Source organism: Chlamydotis macqueenii, chromosome 3 (genome assembly GCF_036417535.1).
Source record: "Chlamydotis macqueenii isolate bChlMac1 chromosome 3, bChlMac1.mat, whole genome shotgun sequence".
Classification (NCBI taxonomy): domain Eukaryota; kingdom Metazoa; phylum Chordata; class Aves; order Otidiformes; family Otididae; genus Chlamydotis; species Chlamydotis macqueenii.
The window spans coordinates 74,087,942-74,103,741 of NC_141558.1; the positions used below are offsets into that span (position 1 = coordinate 74,087,942).

The 15,800-nt window shown below is 38.7% G+C and overlaps 1 protein-coding gene across 6 annotated transcripts in view; it reads right to left on the reverse strand.

Annotated features, from left to right (window-relative positions):
• Positions 1 to 401: 401 nt before the first annotated feature.
• MARK1 (microtubule affinity regulating kinase 1) overlaps positions 402 to 15,800 on the reverse strand; it is a 64,007-nt gene continuing 48,608 nt past the window's right edge. For 2 of the 6 annotated variants that reach the window (XM_086744450.1, XM_086744448.1), the window contains exons 14-18: positions 10,958 to 11,058; positions 8,572 to 8,733; positions 7,509 to 7,760; positions 4,579 to 4,623; positions 402 to 2,489 (exon numbers count right to left, since the gene is read on the reverse strand). In XM_086744450.1, coding sequence (XP_086600576.1) covers positions 2,135 to 2,489; positions 4,579 to 4,623; positions 7,509 to 7,760; positions 8,572 to 8,733; positions 10,958 to 11,058 — 915 coding nt within the window. In that variant the 3' untranslated portion in view covers positions 402 to 2,134. Of the gene's footprint in view, positions 2,490 to 4,578; positions 4,624 to 7,508; positions 7,764 to 8,571; positions 8,734 to 10,957; positions 11,059 to 15,800 lie in introns of all 6 variants that reach the window. The other 4 variants (XM_086744449.1, XM_086744447.1, XM_086744453.1 and 1 more) reach the window with 3 other exon arrangements.

A 15,800-nucleotide genomic window follows, 5' to 3' on the forward strand; every position in this document is an offset into this window, starting at 1 on the left:
TGACCTATATTTTTTCCACTGAACCTTTCGAAAAGGCAAAGGGTTTTGTTTCATGGCTAAGTTCATACACGATCTTGGATTAACATCACTGTTCCATTGCAGAGATGTATTTTCAACCATAACTGAACATTCATGGACATTTACAGGTAAACTGAGCAGACACACAAACCCCTCCCCAAGGCTGATTTTTAGTGAATTTCTAGAAAAGCTCCTGGATATCCATTTCCAAGTGCTAAACCACTGATAATTTCCAGACAGCGCAGGACCACAGAATTGATACGATGCTAATCCTGAATTCACACAATGTAGAAGATTAACTCTGTACACCTTCAGACTACTTTGCTGCCTGCAGTAATTATTGTGCTTTTATAAAGGGCAAACAACAAGTATTTTAGTATGAGAACTGTTCAAGTAAGTTTTAATAGAGTGCACCAGTGAATCAAGATGACTTGCATCAGATTTTGTTTCAATGAACATCAGATAAAAAAAGAAAAGGGGCTACAGTTCTTCCTTTCCAAACACCACCCTTTTTCTAAGGCAACAATACACGTCCATTTCCGAACATAACTGTTACATAGGAAAGCTACATCACAGTACAGTATGTAAAGTCCATCTCAGTCAAGAAGCCATTAGAGAATGGCACATTTACTACACTTACAGCCTTCTAACTTAGGGTTACAGAGTTTACCACAGCTTTTTTTTTAATTTTTATTTTTTAAAGTGACAATTTCTTAATGAACTTTCTATTCTTCACAAGAGTGTGCAGATGGGGCCCATATGTTGATATTACAGTAATTACGACATTAAATAACATTGCACAACCAACCTCTATGGTTAATTCAGTACAAAATAACAAGTATTAAAATGTACCAGTACTAGTGGTTTTACATAGTTTATAATCATTAATTATGAAGGAAAAAAAAGTGGGTCTTTTTTTTTTTCTTTTCTTTTCTGTAGGCAAGTGCCTAATTACAAAGCTGCACATTACAGGCATATGATGTGGAATAAATACAAGAAATCTGGTAAAATATTAAACACAAACAGGTTACATGGGAGCAAACTGTACAACCACGAAAGCATAAATCAACAATTTATCATTATAAACAATGTATGTTTAGCTGTAAAATATATTGTGGAATTGCATGTACTCTTTGGGGGCACATGTTCCAAAAGCCAAGCTAATTCCTGAGGTGGTATTATTAAGTTACACAATTGGTCAACACTTCAGGTTATCTTGTGCTATTAAACAGTCCCAATATTAATATATTTCCATAAAATGGAATTTATAGTATTCTGAAGGCAGCAGACAAGTGATATTTTATACCATGATATTCAAATGAAACAATTACAGTTCTCCATTTTGGTGCTACATTTGCTAATGGGCCATGGGAGTAAGCACTGTAATTTGCAGACAGAACATCACTTAACGCCTGGTTTCTGTTCCCTCAACAGCTCTAAGCTGGCCCAAGGCAGAACAAAGTTTTTAAACTGTAAGTGCCAACACTGTAAACATGTTTGTATTTTTTTTTTTCCCAACTAAACACTGTCCAATAACAAGGATAAGAGCCAAAGATAAGCAGGAACAGTCTCGTGTAGAACAAAAGCCGATAAGTCATCGACTTTCGGTTCAGGAACAATCTTTAAATAATTAAAAATGGTCATGCTACAGTTGTGAAAACTATTTTTGTGCATTTGACTCAGGACACAAGTTTTTTTTAAAAAATGCATGATAGAGGTAAGACTTATAAAAACCACCAAAAATGTAAATGATAGGGAAGGACTTTTCCAACTCAAAGCATCAAACATACATTTCTGTGCAGAAATCTAGACAACTATACAAGATCTGAATTTAAGCAGTCATCTTTTTATTATACAACTCTATGAACATAAAATGAACAGAATGCTCTATATACTTACCTGTACATGTGAACATAACTTCTTTAGCTACAGTTATTTAATATAGGTCATACTGGATTTAACTTTACAATTCTGAATAACTATGTATAACCTTATTGCAATAAGGGCAATTTCTACACGGGGAGTTTCACAGGCCAATCACATTAGGCGTAACCAGTACATTCAAAGTGTAGATCATGTATGAATCTTCCCTGATCCCAAAAAATTTAGGTTCTCTTTACAGCTTAAGCTCGTTTGCTATCTTGGATGCAATGTTCTTAAATGCGATAGAAGTCCCAGATATTCTCTTGAAACGAACTCCATTGAGCGACAATCGTGGCAGTTTGCAGACTTCCATCTCCCACTGAACAAGGCTGTCTTGTCGTGCATCACCATGAACACAGAAGAGCAAAAACCTCTCTTTTTGTTCATAATCACAGTTATTGGCATCTAACACTTTCCTAATCTCTCTCATCATATCATTCGGGTCCATAGAACTAGTGGTCTTCATACTCCACGTGAACCGCAAGGAGCGTGGCTTCGAATCTTTGCTATCCTCCTTCTCTCTGTCTTTTGTGTCCCCAGAAACGCTCCTGGAAGAAGTGACATACAGAACAGTCAAACATAGAAGCCGTACAGCCAAGAGACAGAAGAGAAATACAGTTCTAGAACAGGGGTTTCTAAACTGTGACTGACACACCACTGGTTACGTGCAAGCTAATTCGAAGTGTTAGACGGATACTGTTGGAACAGTTGTGCACCATCTCCTACACTGATGTGCGCTTCGGTGCAGCGCTCAGTGGTGGCACACAAAGCAAGGCAAGTTTGGAAACCCCTGCTCTAAAAGGTTCTGATGACATGTGCAATGGTAACTGCAGCAGACACACGTTACTCCATACTGCTCCAAAGAAAGTGGAATCTATGTAAAAGCATGACGGAAGTTCTGCTGAGTTCATGATCTGGAGCATGCCATACAAAACTGAAGTTGAGGGACACAGTCCTGAAGCATAAATCCTACTGTAAAAGCAGCAGAGGAAGAAACCCCACCCTGCGATTCACAAGTCTTCAGTTAATTCCCTCCCCTCTTTTCCACCTTCCCCCCTTTTGCATTTATGATGCATTTTTGACCCCTCTCTGTGTAAAAAGACCTTACAACAACATTGTTTAACTGATGAAGCAAAATGTTGTGCTGTAATTTGGTCGTAAATAGCCTGTTTGTCAAACAGTGGAGTACACAGACAGCAGCTTTTTTGCAGAAGTAAGAGTGACATGTAGATACAAAGTATTTTGATACAGTGACTTGCACAAAATTTCAAGGGAGTAATTTCCAATGAATGTTCTTACTCTGATGCTTCCTTACTGAACAGATTATTTATTCCATTGGAGAAAGCATTCTGAGAAACAGCACTAATTATTTTACAGTAATTCCACAGCCAACTATTTCTGTTCTTGTCCCAGGTACTTAAGATGTCTGATGACTCCCCATCTGTCACTGGGGAAAGGTGCTGTTCTCATTTTAATAGTCTTTAAAACTGTTGCTATTCAGAGAGGAGTCAAAACAAACATTTTTAATTTAACTTTCAGTGTGATCCCCAGAGAACCACATTGATATTAAGAGACAGAGCATGGCAGGGATAAGATCTCAAACGACTCTTAGCCCAAAACAGACACTGTAGGATGACAAGAAGTAAAGGAAGCTAGAGAATGAAAGCAAGAGCTGAAAGCAACTTCGCACTTCATTTATTTGAACATTTGATTAATCTCTTTTCCCTTTCCACGTCAGGAATTCGACAGCTAACAGACTTTGAATTGCAAAGGGCTAATGTAAATAAAATGCATTGTGTATTATACAATGTATCATGTTAAGAATGTGCTGCCTTTTTTTTTTTTTTTTTTTCAATAATGGCTTTCTCTTTTGAAAACTAAGTCAATACTTTCTGTAAGTGACCAGTTTAGAATGCAAACTACAATGCCTGTTCATTAGAGAGCATAAAAATAAAAAGTTATGCACTGTGCTAAGCACACCAAAAATGCAGAACCAAATGCTGAAACATGGCAAAAGAGCAGATATACTGGAAAATGAGCATGTGAAGGAATGCTTTATTACTAACAAAGCATCTACAGATTTGTGTACAGCGGTTGCCATACAAATTCAATGTTTAGCAGGCATCACCCTTTTTGTCTGAATGTCACTTATTTTATTTCTCAGTGCAAAGTGACATTCATTGCTCAGGGACTGTAAGGTGTTTACTTCTGGCAAACAGCAGCTTTAGCAATGAACACAGTATGTAACTATAGTAAAAATTTAATATATACTTATATACCACACAGACACACACAAAGTATACTACATTTTCCACTGAAACCAAAAGTAAACACCATTAAATATTTATAAGCCAAAACATGATTTTAAGTGCCTAAATGATTAGTTAACTCCTAGAGGGGGCTTTATGACTCAAAGGAATGTGCTTAAATAAAGTTTTATATTAAATGCTTCGCAAGAAAGCAAAAATGAGGGATGAAGGACCTCACCGAAACCCCCTCCCCCCAATAAAAAACATTTTTCAAATGAAGATTACTTAAGCACTATTCTATTTTACATCCTGATTAAAAATCTTTAAGAAGTCACTTAAACCTTGATGCGAAAGATCTAGGAGCGAAGTATTAATAGTGGCTCCTCACCTTGAGGTGTCAGTTCGGCCACTGGCTTCGCCTTCACTTGGATCCCTCAAAACAAAGTTAAGGTTGAGATTCAATGATAAAGGTGAAAAATAAAAGTTAAGAAAACCTACATCTAGAACAATGTTAAATAGCTACTGAACAAAAAAAATTAAAATAAATCAGTATCATAATGTCAAGCCTAATACTGTTTAATAGTATTTTTTCACAGCTGTTAATTTTAATTTCCCTTTATGATACCTTAACTTCTTTCAGCTCTGACATGTAGTTGTTTAATTTTATTTTTTTTTTTTTTTTTAAAAAAACTGGTGGTAAAATTAACACATTGTTTTCAACCTACTGCAGACAGAGCAATGGCCACGTGTAATTCCAGCAAACACAGAGGAGCAGTTGATCAAGGTGGTCCAGGAGGGCTCCAGTCCGCACCATTCTGGGCCAGACCTTTAGACCTCAGTCCTGAAATGGGTACTTAGGTACATGCCCATGCTTAAGCACGCTCAAGTAATTAAAGATAAGATGTGCCTAAGGGTTTGTGAGACCAAATGTTTGGAGCCCAGTTCAGGAAGGTTACTTCAACATCTACTTAACTTTAAAGCAAGTCAGCTGTTATATTGACTTTGGCAAGATTACTGGTGAGCTTGAGGTTAAAGATATTTTTTTTTTTTTTTATCTTGTTGAATTAAAGCTGTACTTTGCCAAGGAACTGTTTTGCATTACTCCTTTTTAGACTGAAGCAACTTGAAAAATACCATATCCATAGATTGTATAAGCCACCTAGGTATGTTCCTAGTGCTGCTGTACAAACATCTAAGCACCCAGTTTCAATTAGCTAATTAAATACCTTCAAAACTCAAAATACTTTAGTAACTAACATCAGAGAAGTATCATTTTACATAAACCATTGATGCAAAATACTTCATTAAGCATTATCATTACACATTTATTTGATATACTTACCAGAAAAAGCATTTGCCCAAAAATAGTAAAAAAACGTCTTTCATGACACCTTCTAACCAAAGTATACTTTAAACTACTATCTCCTGAATAGTACAGAAGTTAAAAGGCATGCAGTTATGTGATCCAACTAAAAGAACAGCAAACCAACCCCCCCAAACCTCCACCCATGTAATCCCAGCCACTAAAAATCTCAAACAACCCAAAGTTTAAAAAAGTAAAAGCACAAGACATTAACAAGAAAACCCACCACTATCAGCACAAAACAAAAAGAAACCCTACCCTACAAGCCCTTCACTATAGGAAAATGTATTTTTAGCAGAATAAAACATAATGGGAAATTATATAAAAATGTTCTCTAGTAAAGATAATTTTAAAATACATCAATTTACAATATGTTAATTCTAAATACGTAGTTTACAATATTATTTTAATATTGTAGTTTAACATAATGAAAATATTCTTTGATCCAACTCTTAAAAAAATTAAAGATACCATTCCTTGCAAATAACACTGAGCTGTAATGCAAAAAAGCATCCTGTGCTCTTGAAATTGGTTAGTTACTTAAGAGAAAATATGTTTCTTCCCATTTGGAAATCTATACTGACAACACTGTTGACTAACTTTGTTGTAAGTTTATTTCTTTTTAAAACCAGAGAACAAATTATCTCCCTACAACTACGTAACTGCTGGAAATACCAATAATAGAGGATCATAGTCCTGCATTTTTAGGTTTCTGAAAAAAGAAAATAATTCACATACTTTTTTTTTTTCTTTCAGGTCATCATAGGAGGTATGACTTAGACACACACTGACACACTACGAGTTCATAAGGTTCCATCAGTTTTATGAGGAACAACACTACATTTCTAGCTTTCTCTCTTCTTTCCCCTTGTAATACCATCTTATGCAATTAATGATACTTTACTTACAAATTTGCAACTACTAGCTTAATCTAGCTGTGACTTTATCCTAGTTTTTGTTGTTTGGGCTGTGGGTTGTTTTTTTTTTTTTTTTTTTTTTAAAAAAAAACCCACACAATTGATAGAATTCAGTACATAACAGCATGATTCTGCAAATAAAATAGAGATTTCCAAGATACAATTCTGCTGTAAAACTAACAATAATGCAGTATGAACACATTTACAAGTAGGCTTAAGAATTACAGGTAAATCACTGTTAGAAAGAGGCAAACTGAAAATTAAATCCTCTTTTGGGAAAGTTATTGTGACTGCTAAGTCAACAGTCACTTGATATTAAACAACGTGTTTGAAAATCTTTCCCAGCAGCTCTCTATTATTACTGTTAGCATAATCACAGGAATGAATGCTGGTCCAGGATGTGTGGGTTTTCTTCTTTCAGAATCCTGAACTTGTATTTGAAGCAGCTGGTAACATGACATGAGAGGCTGCATGATATTGAAATACTAGTATTTCCAGACATCCAGACTTCTGCCTACTTCTAAGCTTCTGATTTATTCACAGATTTTAGAATTCCCTGAAATAATTTGTTAGTACCTACTCCCTCTAAGCACAGCAATCAAATAATTGTAAATATAGCCCTTGCAACAAACTGCACCCAGTTAAAAAAAGTAAAATATTGCTAACATTAAATAATGACTCACTTTTAGAGTCATCGCTTTCAGTATTTAAGTTAATTTGATTTGAAGTTAATTGTAGCACCTTTGTATTTTAGCTGTAAAGCATGAGCCAAAAAAAAAAAAAAAAAAAAAAATCTTTTCAGTAGCGTTCTCCTGCTTCTTTAAGATAAAGAAGCAGAATAGCTGGTCCAACACAATGGTTACAATATACACAGACAAGTAAAACAAGGCAGGTTCTGGAAGGAACACACGAAACAAGCACCATTCTAACTAAATTTACATTTAACTGGAAATTCTCAATGACTTCGCAATTATGGCCCTAGTCACAGGCTGAGCTTTGTTTGGTTGTTTTTTTTCTCTTAAAAATCGAGGTACTAACCTGCGAACAAACTTGGAAGTTATCTTGCTTATTATACCAGTTGATGTCCCTCTTCTAGCATGTGCAAAAGCACCGGTTTCATGTGATGGTGAGGCGGGCGGTCCATTGTAAGTGGCATTACGCCGCTCCCTTAGCTGCTCACCATGGAAAGTGCTTCGACTTGAACTCCCCCGAGGAAAGCGGGTTCGGTCTGGAGTGGTAGTGCTAATACTATGAGCAGACGGGGAAGCAGCAGGCACTCTTTGAGTTGCACTGCTGGGGAAACAGAAGCATAAATAAAGAGAAAGACTATGCTAGAAACCCTCCTACATGACAACCATTTCTCAAAGATAGTAAAAAAAAAAAAAAACCCTGCTCTTGATTTTTTTTTTTTAAATCTGAATCTGCTACTGATTTGCTTTTATGATTCATACTTGGAAATAATCAAAAGATATTTTTACTGTAAAATCAAATTATCTCAAGTATTAAGAGCAGTTTGCAAAGTATACACAGACAATAGGACAAAGGAAAAAAGGTGGAAAAGTCTATAGTATGATCTGAAAGTGTTTCCAGCCCTCCTCTGGAAAAATAAAACTTTTAACACACAAGCACTCCAAAAACTTAACAGATATTTCTTAAATAGTAATCATTTGGCAGAAATAAATGTAAAAAGCAATTTGGGCAGTTCATAGAGCAACTATACTATAGTGCTTTTAGACAGAAATGAGCCTAGCAATCTACAAAACCAAGAGGTTAACATTTCAGTATTTCATTTGAATTTATGGTGGTCTATGTTGTATGGGCCTGTCTAAATTTGTCAACATTTTAAACTACTTAAGTTTTCCAGAAGCTTCCAGAGGGAGGCAGTCAAGGAACTTCTTTAACTGTATGCAGGCACGTGTGATGAACAAAATCAGGCCTAAATAATCTGTAATACTCACAGAACTTGAGTAAGCTACTGTTCTGAAACAGAATGCAACATGACAGCTTTGAATAGACTGCCAACATATTGAAATATATAATGACCTGAACAACAAGATTTTAAAAGTGCACAGCATTAAAGAAATAATAATAAAGTTATTACCTTGGTCGGTAACCTTCAGTGCCATCTTTGATGGTGGGCAGTGTAACTTTTATAGGATGACCAGAAGCAGACATAGACTTTTGATGCCGAGGCCGTGTTGATACAGCAGAAGCTACTGCAGAGCCTGCAGAAGATGTGCTACTCGCAGACATTTCTGTTAGGCTTTTACAGGGGCAGCAAGGCAGGAGGGATGGACAAATGAAAAGGGAAAAGAAAGGTTAGTGTAAAACCCCATAGTAAACGGGGAAAATGACTATTTTTTTTTCTTTTAGAACACAGGAAGTGCTGTTTAAATAACCAGAAGACTGAGTGACCAGGCTGCCTTAGTCAGCTAATGTAAAGAATATAGAATTCTGAGAAAATTATGTTCATCCATAAATCAAATCACCATATATGTTACATTAGGCCTTTTCATTCCTCCCAAGATTAAAGACTTTTATTCAAAGTAATGAAGCATAAAGACATATTATTCAAAGTAAAGAAGATTACAAAGAGTACATGGAAATAGTAAAAAATACCGAAACAGAAATTCACAAGACTGAAATAGACTGATTAAATAGACTCTCCTTTTGTCAAATGAATACTCTTATTTTCAGTTAAAGCTCAAACACCTAAAACTTGAAACATTTAGAACTGCTGTCACATTGTCACTTGGAAATGACTGTGTTTCTCCTCTGGACTATCCCAGTCACTGCCGGGCTGAGCCAACCCTTTCAAAATACAGTTCCTTCTACTGGTACTTTCAGTTCTGCTTCACCTAAGTGACAAGGAAGAGATGAAAGTAGCAGCAAAACTATTGTGCTATCAATTTTTAAAACAGAAGTCAAATGACTTAAGCCAAACTACAGCTTTGCCTCTACAAGCATAAACAAAATTGTATTAATAATGTATTAGCAAAAACAGTCCCAAAGCTAAATAATAGCAAAGAGGTAAAGATTTTGGATGAATAATCCAATGACACAAGATGTTCAGCTACGCCAAATCCAAATTCAACTGCCACACAATGTCTTGTAGGAAAAGCAAACAGAACTCAAAAGAAGATCCTCCTTCTTAATTTTTTAGAATATATTCAAAGAGCTGCGTATATTCGTTGCATTCATGAAAGGAATAGTGATTAAGAGTCATCTGTCTTTTCAATACTATAGAAAAAAAATTAAATATTAACTGTAGAATGAAAAACTTTGAAATAAAATCTCTTCTCATTATAGTCTTTTTGGTATTAAATCTATTGAAAGAAAAACTTTATCAATGTTTGTGAGATCAGAAAAATTATTTTAGTATATATTTTAACCCTAAATCTAAAAAACATGTTATCTTCTTTCTTTTTAAAAAAAGAACTGTTACAAACTTTGTTCAAATATTTTAAACTATACACAAAAATTTGGAAAGACATTTTTGAAAGCACTCATCTAATAATTTAAAATTAATTAAATACTGAAAATCAGTTTTCTGCTTTTAAATGTACCTCCTTAAAGCACTTTAAATAGCTGTACTTTACCCGCTCCATAGCTCATCATTTTACTATAGATCAACAGCTGCATACTTTTCCTATTTCCAAAATTAAATGCATCACTAAAGAATTCAAACACTTGAAACAGAAAACAAAACCAAACTAGTTTACTAGATTATGTTACTTCATGCTAGGGATTTTTTGGTTCATTTTACCTTAACTGTTTTATTTAAGTAGCTTAAAAAATCAGAATAAGATTTACTGCTTTAAATTAAAAAATAATAATAATTTTAAAAATTTCAGTTTTTAGTACTGCCTATTAAAGTCAATGTTTTATTTTTCAGTCTGGTAAAGAGGTTAACTAACACCAAAGATGAACAAAGAACGTATTTTTTAAAAACATAATTGTGGCAGTGTTAAATCAAAAGTATTTAACAAAACATACTAAACTGAGTGTAATTCTCATCCCATTTACAGATACAAAGTGGTTTCCATCACTACTAAAATATTATTTAGGCCAAAAACTGATATTGAAAATGATCAATGAGTGTTAACAATTTCAGCCTTTTGAGTGATTACTAGGAGAAATGAAAAAGAATCAGGCTACACTGCTAAGGCGCTCCATCTGAAGGTCTCCACAGTAGAACTGCCTAATTAGTTGTGAGTACAGTTACTTTACTCTGTGTTGGATGACAACCCAACCACATTCCATTTTTATGTGATTCCATAAAAAGAGTAAAAGGCAGATCTGCACATTTAGTTATTAATTTCATCACGAACATAGAAATTGTGGTAGAAGACAAGACGAAAACCTACAGTCAGACTTTATGTATTCCACACCATGCTTCATAATGGTATTGATTAATTGCATAACCTGTTTCTTCTATGCTTCAGTTTTTGTACCAAAATAAATAAGCAAGAAAAACTGAAAAATACCTGTTGTCCTTCCCATTCTGTATTGCAGAATAGCGATCTGAAGAACGTTCACAAACGTAAGTGTTCCTCCTTGTCATTCCACTACCAGAAAATACGTTATTCTAGAAGAAAATGAAGACTAAAATTAAATGAAATACTTTATCCTACTGCGTATTATGTTGTACAAAAATGTAAGCATTGGAAGCAAATAGAGTTTCAGCCATTTATGTATATCCTTAATGTCTTCAAATGTACTAGGTTAATCTTGTTGACACAAATCATTTATATCATCAGCCATTTTTTTTTTCCAATAGCTCATTCACCATCTCATTACTGTACTGTTGAGAGTATGCTAAAAGAAAACGTAGGGAAGCTTAATTTTTCTGACACTTGCTTTACTAAGTATTATTATCCAATTCCCACATACTGTGTTACTGAATTATTTGTCTCTGGGATCAAAGAACAAACTGGAATCCCAGGGAATACATCTATCTGGCTGGTTGAAAGGCTTCCCTGTGCAGATTAATTTGCCAACTAGAGCTCCAGCCTTACAGTTTGTTGCCCCCTGTCAAAAGAGTTTTCAAGAGAAAAATGAAAAGATTATCGATCTGTGTCACTCAACCCCGAAACTATGATGCAGATAAAATGGCAAACAGGTTTTGCAGCAAGAAATACTGATGGGACTGTCTCCACACAGATGGAGCTGCTGAAGGGAGAGGCTGCAGTGCAGACCTCAGGCTGTAGGAAGTGCCTGGACATTTCTCCTGGGGCAGGGACAGGCGGCAATCCTGCCCGCAGAAACTTTGCCCAGGTGGAGGAGCTGCAGGAGGCGGTGAGAAGGCTATGTAGCATCAGGGAGGCTGAGAAGGAGTTAGATACCTGGTTCCAAGCGCAGTCTGCACCAGAACCACAGCCCCTGGCCAAACAGCCAAAAACTCCCCCACCAACACATGCAGAAGGGAGGGGAGCCAACGATACAGAAGAATGGGAGCTTGCAAAGGCAAGGGCTAGCAGGAGGAAGAGACTTTCCCTGAAACCTGTGGTGGTACCCCTGTAGAATCACTTCACAGCTCTGAAGATTGAAGAGGAAAGACCTAGCGCATCAGGAGAGATGCTGGAGCTGAGCAAGGCAAGCCCGACCTGCTCCCCACATAACAACCAGTGTAACTAAGAAAAGGTGATGGGTGATAGTAGTGGGTGATTTTTTTTTTTTTCTGAGAGGTACGGAGGCACCTATTTGCCAGTCCAACGCGCTCTCTAGAGAGGTGTGCTGCTTACTGGGGGCTCGTATAAGGATGTTACCAAGAGACTACCAAACCTCATACAGCCCACTGACTATTATCCACTGCCACTGTTTCACGGGAGCTGGGAGCAATGGTTAAGGACTCTAGGGTGCAGGCTAGACCCACCTTGATCCTCCTGGTCAAAGGGAAGGGGCCTGAAAGAGCCAGTCAAATCCAGCAAATCAACAAATGGCTACAGGAATGGTGCCACAGCCAGGGCTTCAGCTACTTAGACCATGGGACTCATTTTGAGAAACTTGGTCTACTGGGGGCTGATGGGGTCCACCTGACAGAGCATCTTCAGCCAAAGACTTGCCAGACTCATTAAGAGGGCTTTGAACTAACATTGCTTGGGGAGAGGAACCACCATCCATCCCACCACTGTCACTATGGCACCAGTGCAACCTGTGCCCAGAACTTGCAGAAGGATCGCAGGTCAGCAGGAGAGCACCTAAAACGCAGCTGAAGGGAATTCCAGCTGCTCCAGCCAGTAAGTTGGCTTCATCGGGGGCCAAGCTCAAGTGCCTCTAGGCTAATGCACATAACATGGGGAACAAACAGGAAGTTAGAAATGTGTGCACGCCTGCGGGGCTATGACCTTGTTGCCATCACAAAGTTGTGGTGGGATGACTCCTATGACTGGAGCGCTGCGACGGAGGGATATAGACTCTTTAGGAAGGACAGGCAGGGGAGATGAGGGGGTGTCACCCTCTATGTCAACGACCAACTGGAGCGTATGGAGGTCTGCCTGGGGATGGATGAGGAGCTGACAGAGAGCTTATGGGTCAGGATTTGAAGAAGAGCAAGGACAGGCAACATTACAGTGGAGTTCTGCTACAGGCCACGTACCCAGGAGGACCGAGAGGATGAGGCCCTCTATAGACAGATAGGAGCAGGCTCACAGTCACAAGCCCTATTTCTCACGGGGGACTTCAACCATCCTGACATCTGTTGGAAGGACAACACAGCAGGGCACAGGCAATCCAGAAGATTCCTGGAATGTGTGGATGACAACTTCCTCCTGCAAGTGACAGAGGAGCCAATGAGGAGCTCAAGGGCAGCCTTGGCTGCAGTCACCATGAAATGGTGGAGTTCCAGATTCCTAGGGCAACAAGGAGGGCACACAGCAAGCTTTCTACCCTGGACTTCAGGAGAGCAGATTTTGGCCTCTTCAGGGATCTGCTGGGCAAAGTACCATGTGATAAAGCCCTGGAGGGAAGAGGGGCCCAAGAAAGCTGGTTAATATTCAAGGATCAGCTCCTCCAAGCTCAGGAGCGATGCATCCCAACAAAGAGGAAGTCGGGCAAACACACCAGATGGCCTGGATGCATGAACAAGGAGCTCCTGGACCAAATGAAAAACAAAAAGGAGGCCTACAGAGGCTGTAAGCAAGGACAGGTAGCCTGGGAGGAATACAGAGAGATTGTCCAAGTGGCCAGGGATCAGGTTAGGAAGGCCTGACAGACCTAAATCTGGCCAGGGACATCAAGGACAACAAGAAAGCTTCTTGAGTTATGTCGGGGACAAAAGGAAGACCAGGGAGAATGTGGGCCCTCTCTGGAAGGAAATAGGAGACCTGGTTACCTGGGACATGGAGAAGGCCGAGGTACTCAATGACTTTTTTGTAACAAGGTTACAGCATTGGTGGATAAGGGACGAGCAATGGACATCATCTACCTGGACTTGTGCAAAGCATTTGACACTGTCCCACACAATGTCCTTGTCTCTAAACTGGAGAGACATGGGTTTGATGGACGGACCACTCGATAGATGTGGAATTGGCTGCCTGGCTGCACTCAAAGAGTTGTGGTCAACGGCTCAGTGTCCAAATAGAGACCAGTGACAAGTGGTGTTCCTCAGGGATTGGTATTGGGATTGACTCTGTTTAACATCTTCGTCGGTGACACGGAGAGTGGCATAGAGTGCATCCTCAGCAAGTTCACTGGCAACACCAAGCTGTGTAGTGTGGTCGACATGCTGGAGGGAACAGAGGCCATCCAGAGGGACCTTGACAGGCTGGAGAGGTGGGCCCATGCCAACCTCATGAAGTTCAACCAGGCCAAGTGCAAGGTCCTGCACATGGGTCATGGCAATCCCAAGCACAATACAGGCTGGACAGTGAATGGATCGAGAGCAGCCCTAAGGAGAAGGACTTGGGAGTGCAAGTGGACAAGAAGCTCAACACGAGCCGGCAATGCGTGCTTGCAGCCCAGAAAGCTAACTGCATCCTGGGCTGCATCAAAAGAAGCATGGCCAGCAGGTAGAGGGAGGCAATTCTGCTCCTCTACTCTGCTCTTGTCAGACTCCACCTGCAGTACTGCATCCACCTCTGGAGCACTCAACCTAAGAAGGACATGGACCTGTTGGAACAAGTCCAGAGGAGGCCACGAAGATGATTAGAGGGCTGGAACACCTCTCCTATGAGGACAGGCTGAGAGAGTAGGGGCTGTTCAGCCTGGAGAAGTGAATGCACCAGGGAGACCTTAGAGCAGCCTTCCAGTACCTAAAGGGGGCTTATAAGAAAGATGGGGAGAAACTTCAGCAGGGCTGGTTGCTACAGGACAGGGGGTAATGGTTTTAAAATAGAAGGAGGCAGATTCAGACTGGACAGAAGGAAGAATTTTTTTACACTGAGGGTGGTGGAACACTGGAACAGGTTGCCCAGAGAGGTGGTGGATGCCCCATCCCTGGAAACATTCAAGGCCAGGCTGGACGTGGCTCTGAGCAACATGATGTGGTTGGAGATGTCCCCGCTCCTTGCAGGGGGGTTGGACTAGATGACCTTTAAAGATCCCTTCCAACCCAAACTATTTATAATTCTATGATTCTATGACTGACTTTGTGTTACTAATTTCAGTTTGCACACACTTCATAAAATACCTCCTCCCCTTACCATGCACAGATTAGCTGCTGAAGACTTGCTTTCAGTATATGACATACAATGCTCAGTTGAGGTGGGAGAGGTTTTCAAAGTGCTAATGTTACATAGCAATGCATGCTGGCAAAAGATTTCAAATACACTAAACTTGGGTACTGTAGGGCACAATGAACTCTGCAAGATTTACTGTGTGTTTAGGTCTCCCTCATCTACAGCCTTTTGGCATTATCATCACCCCACAGAGACTACTGAATAAACTGTTTCAAAGCCATTTTGCCAGGAAGATTAACAACTGCAGTAATTGTTTTTGAAATCAAACTCTCTTAAGCCAGACTGATATGACGGAAGGTGATAAATATGTTTTTAAGAAATCCTGCCTTCTCTAACATCATGTTACCCTCAAAGTAACACAAAGTATTTTTAAATTGTCCACATTAAATTAGCTTTGTTCATTTGAAATGTTAGAGTTTTAAAAAATAAATTCACTTTTTTTCTATGTAAGCTGCTCAACCTTAACTACTGTTGCAATATCAGACACCACTATTCCTTAATTGTGCCCATCACAAAGCCCCCAAAACAGTAACAGAGCTAAATATGTACAAATACTGAAGTTGCCATTAGCAAGTAAATAAATTTCTCATTCTTCATAGCAAAGATACTCCATTTAATTAGTTCTCACAAAGCAGAGAAATGCTTTTGACAT